At 38.4% G+C, this 25,936-nt stretch overlaps 3 protein-coding genes across 4 annotated transcripts in view; 2 read left to right on the forward strand and 1 right to left on the reverse strand.

The window, feature by feature from the left end:
* Positions 1–4,022, reverse strand: part of LOC143346426 (ras-related and estrogen-regulated growth inhibitor) — an 85,054-nt gene extending 81,032 nt beyond the window's left edge. For both annotated transcript variants that reach the window (XR_013080419.1, XM_076774501.1), the window contains exons 1-2: positions 3,756–4,022; positions 387–1,541 (exon numbers count right to left, since the gene is read on the reverse strand). Coding sequence is in view for 1 of the 2 variants with exons in the window: in XM_076774501.1 (XP_076630616.1) it covers positions 387–447 (61 nt within the window). In the remaining variant the exon portion in view is untranslated. The remainder of the gene's footprint in view (positions 1–386; positions 1,542–3,755) is intronic.
* A 601-nt stretch (positions 4,023–4,623) lies between these two features.
* Spag1 (Spag1 axonemal dynein assembly factor) lies at positions 4,624–8,067 on the forward strand. Its single transcript, XM_076774566.1, has 11 exons — positions 4,624–4,699; positions 4,808–5,014; positions 5,298–5,574; positions 5,658–5,871; positions 5,962–6,123; positions 6,212–6,339; positions 6,409–6,512; positions 6,601–7,231; positions 7,293–7,416; positions 7,478–7,648; positions 7,732–8,067. The coding sequence occupies exons 2-11, from the start codon at positions 4,860–4,862 to the stop codon at positions 7,809–7,811; spliced, it is 2,046 nt and encodes a 681-aa protein (XP_076630681.1). The 5' UTR covers positions 4,624–4,699; positions 4,808–4,859; the 3' UTR covers positions 7,812–8,067.
* A 258-nt stretch (positions 8,068–8,325) lies between these two features.
* The window catches only part of LOC143347064 (uncharacterized), a 31,050-nt gene continuing 13,439 nt past the window's right edge, over positions 8,326–25,936 (forward strand). The window contains exons 1-22 of the mRNA XM_076775917.1: positions 8,326–8,818; positions 10,450–10,637; positions 10,747–10,954; positions 11,024–11,194; positions 11,300–11,524; positions 11,605–11,848; positions 11,929–12,046; positions 12,714–13,639; positions 14,754–16,494; positions 16,572–16,733; positions 16,823–16,949; positions 17,037–17,251; positions 17,349–17,473; positions 18,809–19,567; positions 21,043–21,178; positions 21,253–21,356; positions 21,437–22,115; positions 22,188–22,367; positions 22,489–22,983; positions 23,053–23,598; positions 23,676–23,845; positions 24,396–24,548. Coding sequence (XP_076632032.1) covers positions 10,484–10,637; positions 10,747–10,954; positions 11,024–11,194; positions 11,300–11,524; positions 11,605–11,848; positions 11,929–12,046; positions 12,714–13,639; positions 14,754–16,494; positions 16,572–16,733; positions 16,823–16,949; positions 17,037–17,251; positions 17,349–17,473; positions 18,809–19,567; positions 21,043–21,178; positions 21,253–21,356; positions 21,437–22,115; positions 22,188–22,367; positions 22,489–22,983; positions 23,053–23,598; positions 23,676–23,845; positions 24,396–24,548 — 7,638 coding nt within the window. The 5' untranslated portion in view covers positions 8,326–8,818; positions 10,450–10,483. The remainder of the gene's footprint in view (positions 8,819–10,449; positions 10,638–10,746; positions 10,955–11,023; positions 11,195–11,299; positions 11,525–11,604; positions 11,849–11,928; positions 12,047–12,713; positions 13,640–14,753; positions 16,495–16,571; positions 16,734–16,822; positions 16,950–17,036; positions 17,252–17,348; positions 17,474–18,808; positions 19,568–21,042; positions 21,179–21,252; positions 21,357–21,436; positions 22,116–22,187; positions 22,368–22,488; positions 22,984–23,052; positions 23,599–23,675; positions 23,846–24,395; positions 24,549–25,936) is intronic.

Below are 25,936 nucleotides of genomic sequence, written 5' to 3' on the forward strand. Positions count from 1 at the left end.
ATTCTTGGCATTAAAATATAGCAAAACAGAGAAATAAAGAAGATAAAATAAAATACAGAAGGATATAGACTTTGGATAAGCTTATTTTTAGAGAAAGTCTTATTTTTCATCCGCGAATAAGTTACTACACGCGAAATGAGTCAGCTGTTTCAACGTGTAAATAATATCAAATATGCACTTGATTATATACATTCGTATTTCAATCGTCCAGTTTTAAGAACACAATCGCGTTTGATACGATGTAATATTCAAGTCAATTTCATTATTTAGGGATACTGATTAGTACGTATGGAAGACGATTTATGTAAACCGCCCTTTACCGATAACAGCGCCATTAACGACGCTAGAGCCGCCATAAAATAAAAAGTAAAATATTTCTAGGTTACCTGATTTTCCGACTCTGGGGCCGCCGAGGACGACCACCCTGATCCTATTGACGTTTGTCATCAGACGTGGATGTTAGGTGTCATCCGAACGGCGCTTGCACATTATATATTCTCCAATTGACACTGTTCGCGCCGTTTTTCACTGAACGCGCAATCCGTTTCGTTCCAACGGCAATAAAGTCCATTTACATCGCACAAGGGCAACCGTCACAAACGTTTGCAGATAACGACACGCGCGCGCTGCACGACGATTCTCGATAAACACAGTTTTACGAAAACGTCACGTTTACGCGAAAAAAGAAAACTGTTGCCAAACACGACGAAAGGTTGTTTCGAATAAGAAACTGGATTTAAACGATCGTATTTGTCCCTTGGTAATTCTCGTCCTCGTACCGAGCGTCTGTTTATTCATTCACATCGTAGAGCAACCGGTAGCACTCGTAACGTTGGTCACTTGTTCCGCTTCCACTAATCACGCTCGAGCCATAGGGGCAACTTCACGGAGTACGTGAAACCACGTTGTTCATTCCGCGCACGCTTCCCAATGGCGCGATAAAGCGTGTTGAGTAAGAGCCACCTTTTTAGACGCGACGACACGTCGATCTTTCGAAACGTCGCTCGGATGTGATTCACTGCTCGACCGCTGCAGTCCTCTCGCGAAGAAATCGGGGACCGAGCGTCACGAATTGTCACAGCCAATTTAAACGATTCCGCAACAACGAAACACGGTGGTGAATTGTCGAGCAAACGACTGCTAATTCCGATCGAACCGACCGCGAAGACACACGACTTTCAAACTACGGTTCACTTCACGCGTTCCCGAATCCCGCGAACGTTGCACATTTTCCGTCCCCCGGATTTACGTTTTTTATGGACCGAAAACGCGCTCGGCGCGAAACCGGGTCGAAAGTTGCTCGCCTAACGGAGACACACTGGCGGGCGAGATCGGTCGTTGGTCGCGTCGTTGAAAATGCCACTTCCTGTCCACTCGATTTCTCGCTCCTCTCCGATTTCTCTTTTTTGTTCCTTTCGAAAACGTCACTTTCCACCGTTGCCGGGGTTCGACTGCATCCTCTGGACCGCGGTGGTAACGTCGGCGGACGGTGGCGTTCCGGTCGCGTCGCGGGAAGACATGCGGACCAGCGCGCCGACACGCTGCGAATAATAACACAAGAAACGATTCAAGAAATGCTGTCTTGCTAGTTCCATTTATAACGGGTCGACGGCCTCCCTCTCCTCATCATCTTTTCTCGCTTGGCGCCGCCAACGTCGAGTCGCTCGTTCGGATTACGAAAAAGAGGAGAAAAGGTTCGACGAGCGAGCAGGCTAGCGCGCGCGCGCGTGTGCACGCACCAACGACAGAACCACTCGTTGCCTCGGACGGGCAGACGAATACTGGAAGCGAACGGCGCGCGGAGAACTAGACCCGAGCACCGCCCACGTGCTCTCGCGATTCCTGCGTCGCGCCGATTCGATTTTTCCGTTCCACGGTTTTTCGCGCCGAACGAAACCGTCGACAAATCGCTACTTCGCGCGCGAACAACTCTGCAAGTTTCTCTCGACAATTGAGACACTAGGGAAGGTGGATATTAAGGTTGGTACACACGAAACGCAACATTTCTTTCCGAAAACTTTATTAACCACTTTCGCTCCAATGCGCACGCAGCTTATTGTTAGGGAGTGTTCACGCTGCACGGAAGAACGACGCACGCAGGAATTTTCGTAAATCAACGATCCAAATTATTGTGACGATTTCAGTTGTTAAAAATCGTTCACGGCAGGTAATGTATAATCGATCCAAACATACGTTAATTTAGTATGGTAACAGGATAAGGATTACGATAAAATATGAATTACTAATTTGTAGGTACTGGTTCGTTATACATGCTTGAAATCGTAAGGTAACTATTATAGGTTACTGCATGGAAGAGACAACAACTTTATCGTGAATTGAAAAATTATTTAAATATATACGTCTGCAATTTAGATACCGTTCATAAACATAATTTAAATTAGCTTTCAGACCACGAATTGGCTCGAAAAAATTAACTTAATTAAGTAAATATGAAAATGTCAGAAGAATATTAAAAATAAACAAGTATCAGGGTCGCGTTGCTCTCTAAAAACCTCATTAGTGCTAAACACAGGTAAGGGAGGTTCAAATTTGAAAAATATATAAAGAGCAATAGATAATGGATATTGCATAATTAACAGAAAGATATACAAGTACCCCTACAGTCACCTTTAAATGTAATTGAACAAGTTTAGCACGAATTGAAAATGAAATTACGGAAACAGGAAATATAGAAAAGTTAATTAGATAGATCAATACTACGACGATCGTAGCAAGTTATGAATAGTAACGACTATCCCACGAAATATTGAAAGTAACTTCCTACATAGTCTTACTGTTTTATTGTATAATATACTGCATAATAGTCTTGTACTATTTTGAGCGTGATGTCGGTTTCATTTATGCTGAACTCGTAATCTTTTTGCAATAAAGGATAATATAGACTTTCTGATTCTATGTACATATAATACTAAAGTCTAAAGCCAAAGATTAGAAATTTATTTTAACTGTAAATACCTGTACATCACATTAAATGTAATTTATAAATGTATTCTAATATAAAAAAAAACACCAATGGAAAACGTACTCGTACAAAATCGCAATTATTTAAAAAGCAAATAAATGACGAATTTCATTTGCATCAAGTTGATGTGTTTTACTTTATTTCGACCTTGTAATTGTCTCATATATGAATTCTTTTTCCTTTTACTTCTTTTGATTTAAGTCGCAAGATTAGATAACGTACATTAACACCAACCAGTGTGTATCTTTTTTTTAAAATAGAGAAGCGTTGTTTAATACGTGACCTTATCAACGTATGACTGAAATCGAATGTTTGCAAGTACGTCGTACAAAATTGCCAATCGACGACGCTCGTTTATCGACAAACTGCGATGACGAATGTAATTAAACCCAGCATTTTCTTGATGAATAATAAACGCGCCAGTCGACATCGTTTACACGTTGAATACTTTATCGCGGTTTATCGTACTCGCCGGGTGACAGATGCATACATTGTGGTACGATTGCAGACGCGCCAAGCGAGGAGAGATTAACCTCAAAATGTACACGCGAGGAAACGTCGTCTGTAGAACATTTTGTATGATAATTCAGGTGTTACGAGGAGTCATCAAATCTCCTATCAGCGCGACCTCCAGAAGGTCGACCGTGATGTGCAAACATTAAACAGCGGACAGATGTGGCCCGTGTTTACACAAGGTAGTCGAACTTCTTTCCACAATACTGGCATGTGATACTATTTGACGCAATGTACGAAAACACGCTTGAATAAATACCTGATATCCACTAGCGATAATAAATTCACTCGGCGTAGAATTCCACGATTGTACGTCCCCCGTTACGCAAATCACGCTTCTGCGTTTCTTTATTTTGTGTTATTCCGTATCGTGATGATAGAAACGGGACGAAATTCACCGATGACAATACGCGAACGAACGCGATCCACGGAAACAACTCAGCACCGATCTCACCGAGCGCTCGCCGGCGAATGCTCGAGCTTGAGCGCCTCGCGCTGTCTAATATGCACTCTCCAGACTGCCCACTGCACGTCTCGACCACGGCATGGCGTACTGCTCCACGCTACAAGGTGACTGGCGTGTTAACAGGTAAGCGGAGACCAATGCGCGGAGCGCTAGTATGCAAGCGCGTGTCCGCGAGTACAGGTAACTACGCGAACACTTTTCTCTTTATGACCACAATAACTTCTACCGCGTCCGAGGCACCGTGCCTCGAATTATCGCGTTATCGAATCGAACAAACTCTTCATCGGCAATAATTACTGATAACAATCGTCACCCTTACTATTCGTGAACTTTTCACCGATACACACTATAAAGAGTAGTGTGATGATACGATATTTTATGAATATATTATTTGCGTCTGAATTTGCATTCTACCTGCTAATAATCGTAAAACGATATTTGAGAAACACGAGTAACGATTAATGATAAATCTTTATAGTCACTGTCGATTGTTATTAAATTCTCTCGAATCAAATGTTTCGATAGGAAAAACGTACAATTGTACGAATGAGTATACTGAAAAGTTCCAAATACAATAGAGAGTTCATTGTCCATCTATTTAATCATTCGCACAAGGGTCTTGAACTAACAAAAGGTTAGGTATAATACCGGATGGCGTATTGTGAATGCTCGAATGAACTGTATACATACGCCGCTATACACTCGTCCTAGAACTTCCGTTGGAAACGCATCGTAAGGTAGGTTCTCTGCATTATCGATCGAGCTTGATGCACGTACCTTTGTAGATAAACCATACGAAATTCACAATTTGGTATGCGTGTTCCCATGGCAACCGAATTAAATAGGTTCTATCTGAAGGAAAGCATTTCCCACCAACGCGGTATTTTGTTTAGTACAATGGATGCGAACGATACAGAGCTTATTCGCGTTGCGAAACCTGAGAAAAAGTCGTTACTCGAAAGGTACGGCATACCGGTCGAGCATCTTTCGTATGAATACATTTCCGAATGCACAGACGGGAAAACGCTGGAGCATTTAGTAACTATACTGCGGTAAGTAGATATCAGAATCCGGCGGGGTTTTCAACTTTACGAAAACTATATTCAAATCGACTTCCGCCGATGTAATTAATTTTTAATCTTTTAGATTTTCATTAATGCGTTTTGATGTTTGTTACGTTCGCTGAATCTATTTTATAATGAAATACGCTGTCTTGAGTAGGTGACCCACTCATAATATTTGTTGTACCTATTAATTGCATGTATGTTGACAATACATAGGAGTACATGTATTTTTATACTTTCACGAATGATTTACCCTATGTTTTATTAATAGTTCCGGCGAAGAAGGTTATTACCCGGATTTAACGAGACACGCGGAAGAACGCTTGACTGTTATTAAACCAACGAGTACAGTTTTAAGAAAATTCGAGCCCGTTATCAGGCGAAACATGTTAGAACCAAGTGAGTGCAAGAAAATTGATACGGACATAAATACTTGGTCGTCTGAAATGCAGTCTCGTGAAAAAGATTTAGAAGAAGGAAAGGCAACATTATTGTCAGACGCGCTTCCTCAGCCGGAAATCAGGAAATTTATAGAGGAACCCATAAAAGTATATTTTTTATTACTGCATATTACTTAGTATATTGCTTAATTTATTTTTATTATACTCCACTTTTTTCTTAATATAATCAGAATAATAAAGCAACGAATTCGAGAAGTACTGACAAAACCAAACGAATCGCTTCGTGCGATTACTCCGCATGGGATAAGTACGACGTCGACACAGAATTAAATAAAATAGATATACGTGACGAGCAGAACCGTGCTGGCGCCAAAATATTTCAACGAAAACAAAAGGAAGTAATTGAGAAAAAGAAACTTGAAAAACAGACAATAATTGACAAATGTACGTCGTGAGTACTATTCTGCTCATTAAAATAGTAGATCACGTTTCTAGACAATTCAACTAAACGATATTAAAACGATGTTTTATTAGCATCATTGACCGGGACCGAATTAAACGTAATGGCGGAACAAGAAAGGGAAAAGGGAAACGAGTGTTTCAGGGCTGGAGATTACGAAGAAGCTCTCGAACATTATAATATTAGTATTAAGATAGATTCAAATATATCTGCGTACAACAATCGCGCGATGACACGTAAGAGGATTGGTCTCATTAATAATGTAAAATAATTCACATTAAAAGTTGCACATTCGCTGAAAGTAACGTATACGTGTGTTTTTAGTTATGAAACTTCAGCGTTATGAAAAAGCCCTTGACGATTGCAATTTTGTACTTAGCGCGGAATGTACAAATGTCAAAGCTCTTCTGCGACGAGCTGTGACTTTAGAACACCTAGAAAACCCGTCTGAGGTATTTAAACAACGAGCAATGCGACCACGAAATATTTTACATTAAAATAACAACTTAATAAATATTTAGGCACTGCTAGATTACGAAACCGTTTTGAAATTGGAACCAACCAACCCAAATGCAATAGCCGGAGTAAAAAAGTTAAGAAAACCTTGCACATCTAAGAAAGTGAGGTAAACCATAAAAAAAAATTTAATCAAACAAACACAAATTAATTCCTGATTTATTCGAGTCTAATTCATTCTAATTTGATACTCGTAGAATGGCTATCGTAGAACAGGACGAAGATGCGAATGTAGAATCGAAGTCAAATGAAATCGTAAAAAATAAAAGTTTCTATCAGCAATTCGAATCAAAATTATCTATCGAGAATAATATTTGCTTTTGCGACCGAGCACCAGGGCCGTCGCAAAATTTGAGACCCAGGCCGCACTTTAAAGCCGATTACTGTCTCGATAACGATAACAAAGAAAATGAAACGATTAGAAACGATGTTTCAAAGAAATCCGAATTGTCTAAACCTTCTTGGTCTAATTCGGCGCAAGAAAGGAGTTCCTCCTTATTTACAAACCCAAAATCAATCTTCTCTTGCGCGATGCCTCCTAAGCGAGGCAATTCTGTTATCATCGAGGAATTACCTAGCGAACCTTGTAACAATGATGTGAAAATCAAATCAAGCGAGATGACTGCTAATAAAAATAATTCCAACACAAACACCTCGAATAAGAATAAAACGTACGACGACAAGAAATCGAAATTTAATGTTAAGAATGTAAAAAAAAGTCACGAACAAAATTCTAACTCATTTAATACAGTGTCGTCTCCAAGGAAAATACAAGTTGCTGATAAATACGAGATAAAAACTAGTAAATCGAAAAAATGTATTTCAAAGGTATGCTTTTAACGATATTCCAGAAAAGGAAATACAAAATCTTGATTAATGCAATTTTCAGGATTTTAATAATATCGAAAACCCCTACGAATTTATGCGCATATGGCGGTCAATGAAAAGTGATACTGATTTAGAAATACACGCCCAGTTGTTGCGGTCTTTGAACGTCGATAAATTAGGCACAAGTTAGTTTTTTAATAAAACATGAGAATTTCAGAAATCTCTTTTCTACACAAAATTTATTAGTTTTAGGCAACGAACTCGACGGAAACATGTTCAGTACGATTTTGCGTTGCTTAGAGCGACATTTTTGCACCCCTAGTGACACCGAGATGCTCAACAATTTTCTGAAGTCGTTCAGTCAAGTGAAACGTTTTTCCATTATGAATATGTTCATGAACACAGAAGATAAAACAGGTATTTAAGTATTCAAATAGTAAATTAAAATTTAAAGAAACGATATTTTTGTCATCGATATAACAATTCTTTTCATTTTACAGTTGTCAAAAATATATTAAATTTCTTAGAAGATCGTGGGTCGTCAGATGTGTCGTCACTGCGACAAATTTATTGCATCTAAGAATATCTGTGTTCTTAGATCTTTTCGAATTTAGTAGTGACATTTGAACAACGAGTACCAACTTTATGCGTTATAGTAATAATGTACGATATATTGCACTACAGTAATAACGTTATTTTTTTTATTTGATCATTGTAACGACGCAACAGTTCGATTCTTTTTACTTAACAATACCATTACTTTACTCCTTAAATGATAAGATTAGTGTATTAAACCAACTCACCAATTACTTTGGAACTTCTGTAGCGCCATTACTATCACGTAGATTAAACTTCTGTTTTCGTAAGTTGTTTATCAAATCGAAAAATAAATACATATAATGCACTTCCTCGACCATCGTTCAAAACTTTAGTGATAGACTTCTCTCCCAATCCCCTGCATTAATTTTCATGTAGCATTTTCGTGCGCTACACGGTGGTGGCAGCACATGAGTGCATCGAAGTGAGTGCGTACTCTGGCTTTGTTCGACATCCGGACTCCGTGACTTTAGCGCTTCGTCAGTTGCGTACTCTTCCGTTCAAGCAGCTTGTGACATTTTTTTCTGTTACTACAAGATGTTTACTTGGATGAGCCGTGCGAATTTCAACGAGGATCCCGATAATTACGCGTGCAAAACCGCCATGAAACTGCTAAGGAGACAACAGTAACTGGAAGGTACGTGATCCGGCGTGGTTACGGGCGGCCCGGGTATGTTTATAGCCTGCAAACTCTGACATAGCAATGGCGTACTGTCGCCGTAAAGGCCGTGCCAACAAAATTGTCCTCAGCTTTATTTAGCGTAAGTTAATTGTGCACGCGGGAATCCGCCGAAGAAACGACGCCTCGAATGTGGTGACATGGCTCATGGTGACAAGGACTATTTGTGTTTCTCGGTGTTGAAAAGTGGCGTTTTTCGGTGATTATAGTGCCTCGGTTTTCCCCACTGTGGAGTGACCGCCGATTGCCGAGCGGCACGCCATCCTGCTGTAGCTGACTGAGCTCTATACTGTAAAGAGATTAAAAGCTATGTGAGTTCGGACCGAGACACGAGTCAATGTTTTTATTATCAGCGAAATGCAGTTTTATGCGAAACCGTTTTTTTTTCTATGAAAAGTAACTTTACCGTGAAAATTTATAACACGGTTGTTGAAATAAGCATTGACACGTAAGAAGTGATCGATGTGTTTTGCACACCGTTTATACGCAATTTAACTGTCGTGATTTCATAAAAATTACGGAATATTCATTCCTGAAATAGTTTTATTTAACTTTTGGTAAATTGTTGATGATACACGCCGATTTACGTAATAATTGCAATTTTGTAAAAATTCAGGCGATTGTAGTCGTGATATATTGATACAATAAAATTAAGTATTTCATTAAGATCACATTTATAGTACTAACATTCAGAAAAAATAATTAAAGTTTGATTGATTGCTCGTTAAATGTTTCTGTCGACTAGAATGTTTCATTTGGTGACACTTTGCAATAGTTCAGAGGTGTACTTGTTATGTTCAAGGAGATATCGTTAATCTTTAGAGAAAATTAAACATCTGATTGGAAAATCAACTACTTTCCACTTGTTCCATGATTTTTGATATCTAGAAAACCTTATGAATAAAAATCTATGTGTTTTATATTTGAAAACATGGAAGCAGACACTGTAAGAGTCAAGAGATATAGCCAAGGTCAAAATCAATCTATATTTTATATTCTTATATGACATATGTTTATGAGTTTCTGTTGTGTTATTGAATTATCATGTTATATAAATATTTTATATTATGTGTAACATATGTAATAATATTATTTATTATTTACTTATCAAAAGTGCAGTGTTTAAAATCTACTCTAAGAAAATCTACAATGTTTTAAAAATATATGATATTACGTATGTGCATAGAGGCAAATTTAAGAAAAAAAATTAAATGCGATGAAAAAATTGACAATATCAAACAAATGGTAAATGAATTTTTGTTAAATTTTTTCTTATTTGTGCATGTGGATTTATAGATTTTATATTTATATGGGTTTCCTGTAAAATGTAGTACAAGTAGATAAAATTAAATCAAGAATTTAGACAAAAAATATGCTTGGCAAAGCCTTATGTTTGAGAAAATCAATTTTAAAAATTTGTCACATATATCACTTGGCTAAAAAAAAATATCATTTCTGCACATTATCAGCTTTATAAACATTGGGAAGATTATTGTTTGATTTCTATAATTTTCTTTATCAGTAGGAACTTCCAATTCTGATTTTAAATGTATTAAAAATAATATCCTAATTGTTTCTTTAGATTAACAAGTCATTCAGAAGATAGAACACATTATTTTCTTTTTTATGAAGTATTACACCTTCATGATAGTACAGGTATCCCTCGAGTTACGCGATTAATTGGTTCCATGTAAGTTAAGACTCAGAATTAGTCTCTGAAATACTCTGAAATATATACAAACTATTGTGAAATACCTATTATCTTTTTTATTGAAAAATATTCATCTATAATTACATATATATTTTTTTTTAAATAAAGTTGCTCCAAAATCACATAACTCGAGGGATACTGTACTGCATCCGTGGGAGACCCTATAGAATTTTTTCTATAAATATTCTGTTGTAGAAAAAGACAAAATTAACATTTCTTTTCTATATCCAGGACTACATAGCAACACAGGTCTAGTAGAGGTGCCATGGATGATGAAGAGCGTCTTGAGGGTGAGGAAGAAATGGAATTAGACGAAGCTTCTGATGGTGAAGATGAAGATGAAGAAACAACAGGAATTCCTGTTTCTCCAGCAAATTCAGATCAATTGCTTGGCCCTGTACCAACAACTCCTGGTAACAGTGCGTACATGCTTGTTGATTATTATAAAATTACAGCATATATCATTTTGCATCTTACTTTTTAACATTCTCAGTTCGGAATATCATTACAAAAATTGTATTATTTCAGAGGAAGCACAAAAGTTTGTTTCTCTTGCAGTAACCCCGGATGAAGCTTTTCATGATCCTTTACGGTACCCGAAATTTCCACTTCCTGGAGGTAAACCTTTAAATATTAGGCGGGGTCCAGGTAGACCTAGGAAAGAACGTCCACCTGGAATTGCACGCGGTGGAACCACTCGTAGATCTTTGGGAAGAGGGACTAATAGGGGCAAAGGGTTAGTATCACATAGACTAAACCACTTCATAGTACTTCGTGTATACTGTATAAATTCGTTCTCATTTAGTCTTGGATATGCAAGAGGTGTACCACGTCGTACTAAAAGTAAAGATGACGACACGCATTCAGAGTCCCCAAGTCCTCTTCGTCTCGGTGAAGATACGCCTGATGGAGAGTCGTCTAACACCGAGAGATGTATGCCAGCACCAGAAGAACCACCATATTTTCCCGAACAATGGCAAGGACATTTAATATTTTACTTTTGCATATCTTTACTAACGCTCGAACGGCGACGCCTGGGCCGGTGCAGTAACTTTAATGTGGTATCGACTCTTTTCTTTAGGCCAGGGAAAGTATGCGCTTTGTGTAATTTGGGTGAACGAAGTCAACTAGGTCAGGGTGAATTGTTAAGATTTACCTGCCCTGAAGGTTTTACCCCTGAAAAGTCCACTAACCGTGACGAAACAACTGATCATCTTGTTGATATAACTACTGGAGACAAAAGTCCACGTACAGCAGGTCCTGGTGCTGTGACTTGCCGCCGGCAGAAGAGTCTAGCTAAGTGCAGGTACTGTTAAAGTTCTAAAAATGTATACATATAAAAGAAAATATTCCTTATTAGCATTACCGTAATTGAATAATCTGTAGGAATACTAGTCTAACAAATTTTACGGAACCAGTGGAGGAATTAACTATAGTTGGGTATTCAGAAGAACCGGAAATAGGAACATTATTCGAATCAACTGGGCACTATTACATTCATCAATCGTGCGCAGTATGGTCGAGCAATACCCAAGACTTAACAACAGAAGCGTTAAGCCCGGCAATAGTGCAGGCTTCGTCAAGGCGTTGTGCTTATTGTTCTCATTATGGAGCTGGAATTCCTTGCAAAGTAAGAGTCTGTTTCCTTAATTTATCTGATAGATAAATATGTTTAGGAGCATAACGAATTATAATATTATTCTTAAACAGGTGGCATCGTGCAATCGTTATTTTCATTTACCATGCGCTGCAGCTTCAAGTTGTTTCCAGGATACAAAAAGTTTGTCCCTTGTTTGTAGTCAACATTTGGGGCAGGTTCCACTTTTGTGTAAGTTCTATATAATATTTATGTGTAGATAATCGTTTTAACACGTTCACGTCGCTTTCGGATCTCGTGTATTTATCAGGTGATGCGGCATGAAAAATTGGGGAGTAGATGTTGGTGTCGTTATGAACGATTGACGAGTGCTTCTGTAGTGATAATTGTATTTGTTCTCAGAAACTTACGCATAATTAATAAATTCCAGCCTGAGAGTTAATCAAACCGGCGTGAACGTGTTAAGTAACAAGAAATGATCACGAATCCGGACATTTTTAAAATTAAATGATAATTATTTGAAATTCGTGTCCATTATTCGGTGGTTTTCATCAGAAATTATTGCTCCGAATTTTGAAAGTACCGCCACGTCTTTGATATAGTAGTTAATTAGTTTAGTGATTTAGAGCATCAAATGAAAACGGTTAAAAAAATCAAAAATTGGCGTCTCGTCCGATTAATTGACTCGTCAGTAAGAATGACTCGGTAAATTTCTTTCAATATGTCGAACCGTTCTAGAAATATTCTACAAAAACGAAAGATCTATATCTTTTCGCTCTTTCAATTCTGTTATGGCACAAAAAGAAATACTACTTAAAAGTTTTCGAAATGTTCAGGTTCGTGAATGGTCCTTGTAAGTAGTTTAGTGTATATATTTATGTGTTGCATTTGGTTTTAGTGAACGGTGATATTACTTGTATGCAGTGCTGTGGGATGGGAGATGTTTCCAACCTAGTAATGTGTTCCATCTGCGGCCAACACTACCATGGCAGTTGTGTTGGTTTGGCACTGCTGCCTGGTGTACGGTCTGGCTGGCAGTGTGTATCTTGCAGAGTATGTCAAGTGTGCCGTCAACCAGAAGATGTTTCGAAAGTAATGTTGTGTGAACGTTGTGAAAAAGCGTATCATCCTAGTTGTTTACGACCAATTGTTACATCTATACCTAAATATGGTTGGAAGTGTAAGTGCTGCCGTGTATGTACAGACTGTGGTTCGCGTACACCCGGCGCTGGTCTCTCATCGCGGTGGCATTCTCATTACACCGTATGTGATTCGTGTTACCAACAAAGGAACAAAGGTTTTTCGTGTCCTCTTTGTAGAAAGGCATATCGGGCCGCCGCGTATAGAGAAATGGTTCAATGTAGTGCATGTAAAAAATTCGTTCATGGTACCTGTGACCCTGAGGCTGATCCATTAACTTACCAACACCGTAAGGAAGCTAAACCTGACTATGAATATATTTGTCTGCACTGCAAAAACATGGCACTTGTAAAAAGGAAAGATAATATTGAGGATTTCAGTGGAGATTTAAGTTTAAGTGCGTCGCAAGAAAGTCTATACGGTGACGGGGATTCGTCGGAATTCGATTATCAAGGTGGATCAGAGGAAGCGCTGTATTCTATAGGTCTCGGAAAAGGAAAACCGTTCTGTGCGTCCAAAATAGCAAAGAAAAGATTAGGACTCGGCGGTGGATTAATCGGTCGACCGAAAGGAATTGGTAAACTTGGATACCAAAAGCGACAGAAGATGACAGAGTTTGGAAGGAAAAGGGGCCCTAAAGCGAAAATGAGAGGTATCTTCGGAGTACCTGGTGTAGGATTACAGGTATATCTTATTCTTCATTTTATTTCGCTTTTAATGTTATCTTTATCGCACATTAACATCAAATGAAATAGATCCCATAAAAAACATAAAAATTTCGCGTTTCATCCCGGTAATAGTACATTCGCCGTTCATAACTCTAGCTGTAAAATTCTCAAGTCAAATTTTTAGTAGGGTACTAAGAGTGTGAACAATAGCCATCTGGTGGCGAATATAGAAAATTTGCCCAGCCTTGAAGCTAGAAGATAAAAATCAATATATAGATCACTGGTAATTATTCAAATGAATAATGCACCATCAGAAACCATTTTTGCACATTAATGATAAAGTAAACTTAACAGTTTCTGATGCTTATTTATGTGAATAATTAACTATCAGCAACCTATGTACAGAATGTCAATATAAATCTGTTTGTTCCCTCAATTTCCTATTTAAATAATTAATATTAAAAATTCATCAGATACACCCACAATCGAGTATAACTTGTCTATTCATTGCTTGTCATTCCTATGTTTGTAAACATTGATGTTGGCACAGAATTGCTTATTCCAACTGGTTCAGACTACTTAAAGGACGTTAAGGTGAATCAATTTTATTCCATACTTTCGATTCGTTCTTTTCGTGAAGAATGGCCACATTGCTGTTTGTAACACCAGACACCTTGTATGTCGATTTTTATCTTGTAGTAACTTCAAGGTTGAGTAAATTTTCGTTCGAAATTTAGCTATATCTACGTCAAGGTTCGTTAAATCATCCTTACTAACGAGTCCCAGCAGCATTACTTGGACGAAACGCTAAATTTTCATTTTTCCTCATCAGAGAACAAATTAATGAAATAATTTATATGTATGGAAGCATGGTTGTGCTCCTAGAATGTTTGCTGCGCGCAATCACCTGATCGCCTAAGCGCCGGAAGCTGATAACAATCCAAGAGTTAAGACTGCATTTCAAAATGAACGCGTGCTTGATGCATATTGCTTTAACGTCCAGAGAACACAAACTATTTTTTAATAGCGTTTTAATAATCAAATTAATTTTTTTTTTTTTCATTTAAGACTAAATAATTAGTATACAGAAATGATAAGCCTTTCTGAACTAATTTTTATCGTTATTTCAGAGGCCAATGTCGGACTCATTTTCGAAGGAAGATGAACCAGGCATTGAAAATAGACTCGTATTATGTTCGGCAAAGGATAAATTTGTATTGACCCAAGATATTTGCGTTATGTGTGGTGCAATTGGCACTGACCAAGAGGGGTGTTTAATTGCTTGTGCGCAATGTGGCCAATGCTATCACCCTTACTGCGCGAATGTCAAAGTTACTAAAATAATATTACAAAAGGGTTGGCGGTGCCTTGATTGTACAGTATGCGAAGGTTGTGGTGAAAGAAATGACGAGGGCCGTTTGATTTTATGCGATGATTGTGATATCAGTTATCATATTTACTGCATGGATCCACCCCTGGATTATGTACCGCACGGTACTTGGAAGTGCAAATGGTGCGCGCACTGTCAAACATGTGGTTCGAATGATCCAGGATTTAATAGTAGCTGGCAAAAAAATTATACCCAATGCGGTCCCTGTGCGTCTCATACTGCCTGTATATCTTGTCAAGACGCGTACAATGAAGGAGATCTAATAATACAATGCATTCAATGTGAAAGGTGGTTGCATTGTACGTGTGACGCGATCAAAACTGAATCAGAGGCAGAGAAATGCGCAGAGGAAGGTTACATTTGTATACTTTGTCGTCCAAGAGATGTTCCGCCGCCCCATCTTTTATGCAATCAACCTAAACCACAACCAAATAAGTATCCCCGTTCCCCACCACCAACATCACGTAGTCCAGAATTGTATAAACCTTCCCCCCAACAATATTTGGTCGATGGTGTCTACTTATCCGAAGCTGGAATGAACCATATAAAATCATTGACATCCGAACATCAACAAACAAGGAAGAAAAGAAGAAAAATGCATCCTTTGATCGATAAGGAAGCGGACATAATGGCTACTATAGAGTCTGTAGTTGCTGGCGGCAGTTTAGATAATTCTTTAGAAGAAAATGGAGGAAAATTAGATTTAGTTGATGTTAAAGACGAGCCAACAGAGGTGCTCAAGGAAGGCATGGTGTGGACACCGCGTGGCGATCAACCGCCGCCCGAAGGTTTTAGTATTTATACAACTGAAAATGGTATACCAATTTTGAGACGTAAACGTCAGCGTAATTTGCAAAAATTAGGCATTGGAGGTTTTATTGTCAGACTGAGAGGCACTCGTAAAGACAAAGAGGAAGATGGAGACCCCGAAAAACCATCTGACTCTACGGTCAATGTAGCGGACGACAAACCACGCAGGAAACCACAGAGAAGAAAACCAAAGACAAAACTTTCTGAATGTTTTCCTCTCTACATGCAAGAGGCATTCTTTGGCAAAGATCTTATGGACACGACCAAAGATAAGGAACTGGAAAGTAGCAGTGAATCGGATAGCGAACGTAATGTATCCGGAAACGCAGATACTATCCAGCTATCTCAAGACGAACTGAAAGCAATGGAACAAGTTAAAGCTAAGCAAGAGAAAGAAGAAGACAAAATATCTACAGAAACTCCCATAAAACGGGAGGAAATTATGGATGACGATGATAGCGATACAGAAGCCCTCGGTGACATCTTACCCATTTCGGGTGACTTGCTAGATAGTGATCTTGTTAATACCATCATGAACGAACCGGACGAAGATTTAGCTAAAGCTAGTGAAGCATTAGATGAATTGGATGACACGCCAGGGCCGACTAAAGATGAATTAACAGACATTCTTAGTCCCCATTTCAACTTGGAATCGATGGTCAGAGATACAGGTACATTTAATAAGTTATTCCTATTCTTCGTTGTTCGTAATAGATACGATATAAATAACTAATTATGACTTTTTTAGGATTACCTAATATGGATAGTAAAGACATCGAAGAGATATTCAAAGGGGTTTTAACCGATGAATCTCAAGAATCTCAAGAATCGTCAGTCTTTTCTGTTCAAGCTCAGGCGCCGCATCATTCGTCCTCCACAACGCCTCTCGTATCTCCTTCGCCGCATCCTGGTAAATATATGATCGATTAATTATACAGTTACTTCAAAGATAAAGTACAATGTACAATATATGTATTAAAATTAATATGGTGATTACAGGTATACAAACATCAATGCCTATACCAAGACCGCAAGTACCTGGCACGCTACCCTCCGTTGGTCAATCAAACTTAAATTCTCCAATGAGTTTCCCACCTCCATCTCCCTATCATTCGGAGTATAGCAAGTATGTTTGCATTTACATTATAATATGAAATTAAAAGCTCGATTAATGCCGTGTTCAATTAACATATTCAAATCTTTTGTTATACAGTAGCCCACAATTCAGTCCTGCTTTCTCTGAACCACCAAGCCCGTGGGTCAATCCCGATGATGAGGGCACCGCGCCAGCAGGCAATACCACAATCTCGTACAACCAAAGAAGTAATCTTAAAATGGAAGCCGATGAAGCTTTAGGTAGAGGGGCAACTATATCCTCTGTTCTCTATGCAAATATGAATCATCCAGAGTGGAAGACAGATTATCCAGGTATGTATAATTATTTTCTCTGTTACATAATTTAGTCTGATTCATTGTGCGTATAAAATTAGTTTAATTAATCGTACACTTAACATTATTATTGAAGCTTGGCCAGAAAGATGCAAACAAATACTGAAGAAGTGGCGTGCGCTGCCCAATGAGAAGAAAGCCCCGTATCTAACATATGCACGGGATAACAGAGCTGCGATTCGTATGAAAAAGACGCAACAGGTAGGAATAGTTTCTAAAGGTTTTATTAATGATACAGGTGCTAGAGACGCGTGAATCTTTTATGTGATATGTATCCATTTTCATTTTCAAAGATGTCTTGTGCTAACACACAGGTCAAACTAACAGCTTGTCCTTTGTGTCCGATACTTATACTTAAAGCTGTTAAGGTTTCAATTATTTTTTACATTTCGTGAAACCAGATAAAGTGCAAACATAAACACAGTATACATCGCAATTTTACGGAATCAATGAATAATTACATTAACTGGCATTTAAAATACCTTTCCCTAGATCGTTACACACTACATTAAAGTACAACACTATACACCTGTTTTATAATGAACATATGCGATTGCTTTCTAGTTACGTTCATCGCCATCATGAATGTTATTACATTATCTGATTACACACGCATAGAAACGTTACTCTCTAATTACATAAATTCAGATCATGATTTTTCTAACAATATCCATACCTTCAGTCAGATCATGTTCCGTTAGAAGTGTAGATGCTAATTTGATTCTTTAGGAATACCAATCTAACAAGGAACATTACGCAACTGTTATGCGTCTATTTTAATGAAACTTCGTACGGAGATAAAGTTGTCTAAACTACAGTAGTACCCACTTAAGTGACCACGCTCGGGACCAGCTGCGGTCATTTATGTGGGCATGGTTACTTCTCAGAATTCAACGGAGATAAGGAAAGAGGATAAGTGCGAGTGAGATACAATAGCTAGCACTAAGGGGGATAACCGCGGTCACTTATGTGGGCACTACTGTATTCGACGCGTGCTTTTTTTTTAACGATGGATATCCATGTTTAAGGAATGAAATCACTCTTGAAAATTGGAAGTTGGAAAATTGTTGAGTAGAACAACTCAAAGATAAATAGAAATTGAAAAAAATAATAAATATGAAAGATTGGTTTTATATGAGAAGTAATATGACATAAGTAGAATCTCTGTTAAATTGCGGGTGGTAATTTACTTATATTATTTCATATTTAACATTTTTTTCTATCTCTGTTTATTTTCGTGTTATTCGATCCTAACTTTGATGGCTGATTTCAATCTCGAAACATGAATCTCTGCCACTAGTAAATAAGTACATGTCGCATAGTTGTGACAACTGTACCTTGAAGCAAAGTTACACTAAAGTCGGCAGGTAACAATTGGTTAATGTCCCTTGTAAGTTAGTTCCCTCTAATAGCGTTCCTTCGAATTCCTTAGAATCCTTTGGAGAATTATTGCCTTTGTATGATGTATTTTGGAAATATGTAAGCCATGAATACTATAACGTAAGTGTGTGAACGAGGCACCCCTTGAACCGACAGATATCCAAGGATATACCAAGCACGACCCCAGTCACTGCAACCAGTGCACCTACCATCATCACCAAACCTGTCACAACTATGACATCAGCTCAAGTTTCTCCAGTAGTAGCTATGGCCTCCAACCAAAGGCAGATCGGACTGTTGACCTCAGTGGGCAGTGAAAAGTCACAGGAAAAGAACGGAATGACTGTGTCCGCAACAGGGGTGACAGTGTCAACAGCTAGCAGTAATCATCATGCGGAGGTGTGTGCGGTGCAGGGACCGCAGAAGCAGCTAACATCTACTTCCCCGAGTCCTTCTCCAACATCCACGACCCCTTCTTCTTCACCCAGGCCCAGCTCTGTGAATTCTATTAATTCCATTAACAGCCTGGCGCACCAAGAGATTACCGGTAGCCAGGCTAGAGTAGCTCAGTCGCCAGCCACGCCTTGCACATCAGCAACTGCTTCTTCTTACTGCAACACGGGCGCCGGTGAAGGGCAGCATCAAACGTCACCATCCCAGCAACGTCCCACACCTGCTCACATTACGATCAGTACCAGTACAATTGCTAACAGTCTGAGCATCTCTCAGCCATCCCCCACTGCCAACGTTATGGTGGGGGTAGGTCCTGTTCGCCAATTATCCTCGGTAGACCACCAGATTAGAGTGCTCACCCCATCTGAAATCATGCGCACCCTCCCTTCCCTCAGCCAGGAGCACTACGATCCGCCACCCACTGCAATTATTCACACTGTACCTGTACAGTCCCCGGCTATGGTGAGCCACCTATTCTGTGCCTCTAGTGTCTTGCCTTGTGCCACGTGTCTGATCGACATTTAGTTGTCCTTTATCCGTTTTTCTTTTTCTAGAACAGAAACATTAGAGTTATGTAATATAGTTCGGTGTCTTGGAACGATTTCAGTTATAGTTTAGTTATCCTTATCCAGTGATCTGAAACAGCAAATAATTAAATTCATTTATACCGTTCTCTACTGTGCTATTTATAGAGCGAATGGTGTTTCAGAACATTGGTTTTATGCAATAGTGGATTGACTTCATGTTGCATTTACATATATTAAAATGTATTATATTTTTGATTGATCAGACACTTTTTATTATGTATATATATGTGTATATATACACTTAATTTTATTAGATAGCCATACATTATTCTAGATTGTAGCGTTTCAAATTTTTGATTTGCCTAATTTATTACATTGTACATGGCATGTCAAAGACAACTGGTAGCACATTATTTTTTTTATTTATTCCTGATCCACAATATTCCGAAAATGTAAAAAAGAAGTATGACGTTTTCCCTTCCCTGTGTATTTAAATAAGTATATTGCTTTTTGTGAATTGTGTTATGAGTTACTGGTAGATTTGTTGCAATGTAGTATGTTATCTCCTGTCCAACAACTATGTTATAATCAGTTTTACTAACTTTTGTTGCTTTTTACATTTCCAGATGCTTTTACATCTTTTGGTACTACAAACTATTACACTTACTTATTGTGTTTAGAGTGTTATAGTTAAATAGATACCTATTGATATTAATTAATATTTAATAACATAGTACAATTTTTTAGTTGCTAACAATACAGATTATATCATGAATAATTTTTATTACAATTCAAGTTGTACAAAATATTTCACATATATTTATCCACATAAAGAAGCCATGAAATAATTTTATTTTTTATTTTATTTGGTTTATATGTAATAGAAAGAATAATCCTATACATGTATCAAAATAGTACAAATGATATACTTTCCTATATTCAGCGATACAGTGCATGATGACTATTACAAATTAATCTAAAATGAATGTTTATGGGTGTTCTGTGTGGTAAAGCAGGTTTTTTTTTTATTATAAATCTTTAATTATATAATATGTATTCTAGATGGTGGCTGGTCATTATTATAACTGTGTTGCACAAACAGAAACATTAAAATATCGCTAATTATATTAATTTAGTAACATGCCAATTTTACCTGAATGTTGAAACTTACAGTACACTTTTGGCTGACTGTCAATTTGCCTTATTGTATATTTTATATTGCTTCAAAGAAAAACAGATCATTATATTCTTCAATTATTTCATTAATCAAGTGGCTGAATATTTGGAAATATAAGTATGTTATTGCTATTTCGTAAATCTTACTATGTGTTCTAATAACAATGGCTGTAAGGATATAATGATCTTCCTTTGTACTTGATTTCTTAGGTCTAACAAAATTGTTTTCGACAGGAGCAAGAGAGACTTTCCAATAGAGATCGTTCGAGTAGAGAAGCTGAACAAGAACGTCAATGGAAACAGTTACAAGCGTTACGCCAACAACAAGCGCAGATGCAGCAACAAGTTATTCACGAGCAACGTGTGCACGGTACAGAATATTTAATATGTGTAGCATAATGCAATTAAGAGGTTGCATTTAATTTTTAAATGTTTCTTCAATAGCTATCGCCAGAGTTCATAGACAAATAAGCGAAGACAATACAACTCAAATAAATACTGACAATACAACGGGATTAACAACACAGTTGCAGGTTTCCACTTCACAGGTGAAGCATTTTCGTTCGATGCATGAACGTTTTCCTAGGTAAAAAGTAAGAGTAAATATTCTATGTAAATTATTTTGTAGGATGGTAATCATATGGGACCATTAGCGTCACCGTCTCCTGGATCACGTAACACGTTCGCCACTCCACCTGTGAAGGTTACACGAGGATTAGTGCCTCAAAGTCCACATCAGGGCATACCACGTTTACCTAACCAACCCGGCGCGACAATGACAAGACCAGTTGGGACTGTGGTTAGGCCTGGAATGCCAAATAATTTCACGCAACCCCCCTCTCCGTTTTCTCCGCAAGCGCCGCAATCTCCTCATGATTTTCCGCAGTCTCCAGCCTCTTCGCAATCTCAGGATCATTTTCAACGTTTCGACAATACCGAAGCTTATTCCCAAGGTTCTCAAACGCCCAGGTCACAAATATCTGGCACATCTTCGTATTCCACGTCTCCCAGAAGTGACGTATTTTCCCAGCCTCCAGGTACTCCACGGCCCATCTTTAATGCTCCTACTACTCGTCCTTCTACTCATGTATATGCACCATCTCGTACACCTGATCCATATAGTAGTCAACCCCCCACACCCTCTCCCGCTTCAAATTATTCCTCGCCAAGACCAGAATCGCGGCAAGATACGCAGCAGCCTGAAGTGTTCAATCAACAACCAGAAGTGAATAGGCAATTACGTGACCTTTTGCAAAGACAGCAATTCAATAAGAAGATAGAACCTGTGAATCCTACGTGGAATCAAGGTATACAAGGATATAATTGAGAACCGGAATTTTTTTTCGAATTCTAAAACATACATTCGTAATAATTTTCAGACGGTCCGAACAACTCAGAAAATAATCAACCACAATTTGAAACAGCTCATGTACAACTTCCACAACACACTCAGACAACAAGTAGTCCCGGTGAAGGTACTTTCAGACATCCTCTTCCACCCGGTATCGTTAGACCCAGGATGCCTATTCAGCCAAACGTCTTGATAAGGAATCAAATCGGTATGTTTCTCTTCAATTTTGTTCCCCCTTAAGGTTTTCCTTATTGTATGATCACATATCATCAATAATGTACATATATGTATATTTTTGATCTATTGCCGTCACTATTCAATGTTCATAGGAATAAATACGAGACATCCCGTAGCACCAAGTTTAGATGCCAGAGTGCAGAACATAGATCCACGAACCAGAATGCTACTGCAAAGACCGCAAATGGCTACGCCTATACCTCAGCAACATTTTCAAGCAAGTCAGACGTTGCAAACGCGAATGCCAACCGCTAGGAATTCTATCGCTGAACCGTACGATGTCTTACAACAACAAAGGTTTCCAGATCCTAGTCCGGGCCAAAATATAGCGCAACGCATAGTGCGTACGCCACAGGATAATTTAAATCAAGGAATCAGAATGTTAGGTTCTCAAGGGATGGTCAGAGCGCCTCTTATACCAACAACGGTTAGCGAAGCTACTGTCAGTCCCTCGGAACCGTCAGAGATTCCGGACAATGTCACGGCAGAACTTGAGAAACTAGAGCAAGAAGGGGCACCGATGGTCGAGGTCGAGGGCGTGAGTGCAATATTAGGAGATCTAGGCGACGATGATGACGAATTGCTTGGTAAGTATATACTTGCTTATTAATTTATTTTCGATCCTTTCATGATCCATGTTTTATTTCTCGTTACAGCTGAAATGGGAGCAGATTTTAATATTTTGGAATACGCTGATCCTGAATTAGACAACATAACCGGTGGCGAGAAAACAAATATACTCGACTTAGATTTAGAACAAGTCGAGGTAGAAACGAAGGACGAAAAACAAAAGAAAGAAGTTAAGGACGAGGAGCGAAAGCCAGCAGAATTAAGTGCGACCAACTCGGTGCATACTGATATGAGTGACACGTGTACGACGACCACCGTACAGACGCCAACGGAAACGTCAAATACTCCGACACAAGCGCAAACAGTACCGCCTATTACCGCGACATCTCAAACACCGCAACAACCATCCGCCATTATGCCTCAGTCGCATGCTCAGGCTGTCGTTGTGCAACAACAAATGCATCAGCATGTGCAACAAGCCGCGGCGATGGGCAGGCCTATGCCACCAGGTACTCGCTTGCTGTCACCTGATGGAGCAGTTGGCGTTGTCACGTCGACAAACACAGTCACTGTTAGTTATCCGTCCACATTCCCTGGCCATCCACAGAGAATGCCTCAAACACATATCCAAGGTGAGAGTTGTACAACATTGTGACTAATAAGGAAACCACGGAAAGCGTAATATTTGGATGTTATTTTTGTATTACAGTATCTCAACAGCAACGTTTGAGCATGAGAGTAACAGGTGTGCCGAACGTAGCTGGCCGAGTGGTAGCCGTGAATCACATGATCGGTCCACGTATGCCCCTTGCGCCACCGCCGCCACCGCCACCGCCTCCGTATCCTGGACCACCGCCCCCTTACCCAGGACCCATACAGGTTTGTACGCGCCACGCATATTCTCGATGTTTTGAAATTTTTGCATCGCTTTAATCTTGAGTATTTTTACGCAAATTATATCTAACACTTTCTCCTCTAACCACGAGAAGCTGAATTTCTCGCAAATCTGACAAATAATAAACACATCACGGAGTACATGACACGAGTATAAAAATTTTGTGTGATATTTTACCAACATTCGTTCCAAAGATTAACGTATACGTAGATGTATATAACACGTTTCGTAATGTGCTGTATCTAAATTCAAGTCTATATATAAATACAAATGTATAATCATGCAAGCATAGCATTTAACATCGGACTACCATTATAAAATCGTGCAACTTCGTAGTACTTTGAATTTACGTAATTGTGTGACACGAGGTTTCGAGTTCTGTTTATGAAAAGTATAACGCGTAAGAGCAAGAGATTTCGAATTTGCTATGAACGTAGGTGTAGGCAAGTAATTTATTTAATATAAGAGTATTGGCTGGTAAAATGGTGTTTTGGCCTGGGTGTTTGCAATGCATTGGTGTTGGTGCATGTCTAGATGGGGCTGTGCCCAGGTGGGCGGGGTATGACGCGGCCCCCAGTCCATATAGGGCACCCAGTGCCGGTGGCAGGTCCACCGATGGCCCCTGTGGTACATACTGGTACGCCCGCAATGACACCTCACCCTCACCGAAGACCCTTGCTTCTGCAGGTGAGCAAGACTTGGGGAATTTACAGCATATTGCACAAAGTATCACCTGCAATGATACCAAGAATTTAAAATTTTCCATTTTCTGTGCACCACTTTTTTCCCTTTGTGTACAGTACAATTGTAGAATGGAAGTACCAAAGGGGCTAAATGCCAAAGTTGGAAAGATTGAGATTTATTCACAATTAGGTGCTATCTGCCATTGCCAATGCCTAGAAACAGCCATTCTGTCAGCAGTTCCCTTATCTACCAGCAATTTTTCTTTTTAGAAAAAGACTAAGTGCATATACGTCACACACAAAGAAAGTCACTTATGCTTTATGAAATCTTTGACACAGTAACCGAGCATAGTTTCGTGCCCAGCGATAGTCATTGTACACTAGTGGAAACATGTAAAACGTTATGGAAGCCCTTTAGTGTAACATCCACGGTTTCGTTAAAATAACAATTGTTTCTCTTCTCTTATTGTTGTAATAACGTCGATATCATTTTATTTTTTATTTTATTAATGAATTAATAAATTTTTATAATCAGAAAGCTATTATTTGACACTTAGCCGTTTTGGTACTTCCACTATACAATTGATGGTTGTTAGGACTGTATTTAATTGTAAATTGTATAATATGTTTCATTAGAATCAGTTATACCAAGGGTTTTCAACCTTTCTAAAAATACGTTCAATATGATTAATATCTGATTCTATGTTACATAATTCCAAACATAAATTGTACTCCAAAGTGAGTGCTGTTCTATATTTATTTGTTAAATACAGAATAAATGAATGCACTAATGAATGCACCTTCTGATTTCGTATTTCCTTTGGTTGAGCACTCTATATAGTAAAACTATCCAAATGAGGGGAAATATAAATATGCAATATTTTAGATATGGATTTTGTGATCATCATTATGATGTGTGCATCAATAAATTTATTTATTCTTTACCTTATTAGTAGTTAACTCTTAATAACAGTTATGTCTATATTATTCTTAAAATATAGTGATAGGATGCCATTTTTTATGAGACGAGAAGTTCATATGTATATCATATTTTGAATCTTAGATGCGTGCTTTAAAACATCTAGTATTACTCGATGATTCAGATTGTAATTGGTTTCGCTTGACAGTTACTACGAATCATTAAACTATTAATAAAATATGTTGCATTTTTTTGTATGCATGTATGCTATAAATAGGGACAAACATTTGGCTTCGTGATAATAAATGTATTATTGATATTTGCTTAAATACAGAACAAAAAAAGTCCAATTTACGTTCATGTTTCTGCACCATTATTTTGTCTTAACAATGTTTTTGTTATGATTTTCGATGAAAATGATTGTAGGGGTAATATACTTGCATGTTCGTATCTTTTTATTAGTTAGAACGATC

Source organism: Colletes latitarsis, chromosome 10 (assembly GCF_051014445.1).
Source record: "Colletes latitarsis isolate SP2378_abdomen chromosome 10, iyColLati1, whole genome shotgun sequence".
NCBI classification, from domain to species: domain Eukaryota; kingdom Metazoa; phylum Arthropoda; class Insecta; order Hymenoptera; family Colletidae; genus Colletes; species Colletes latitarsis.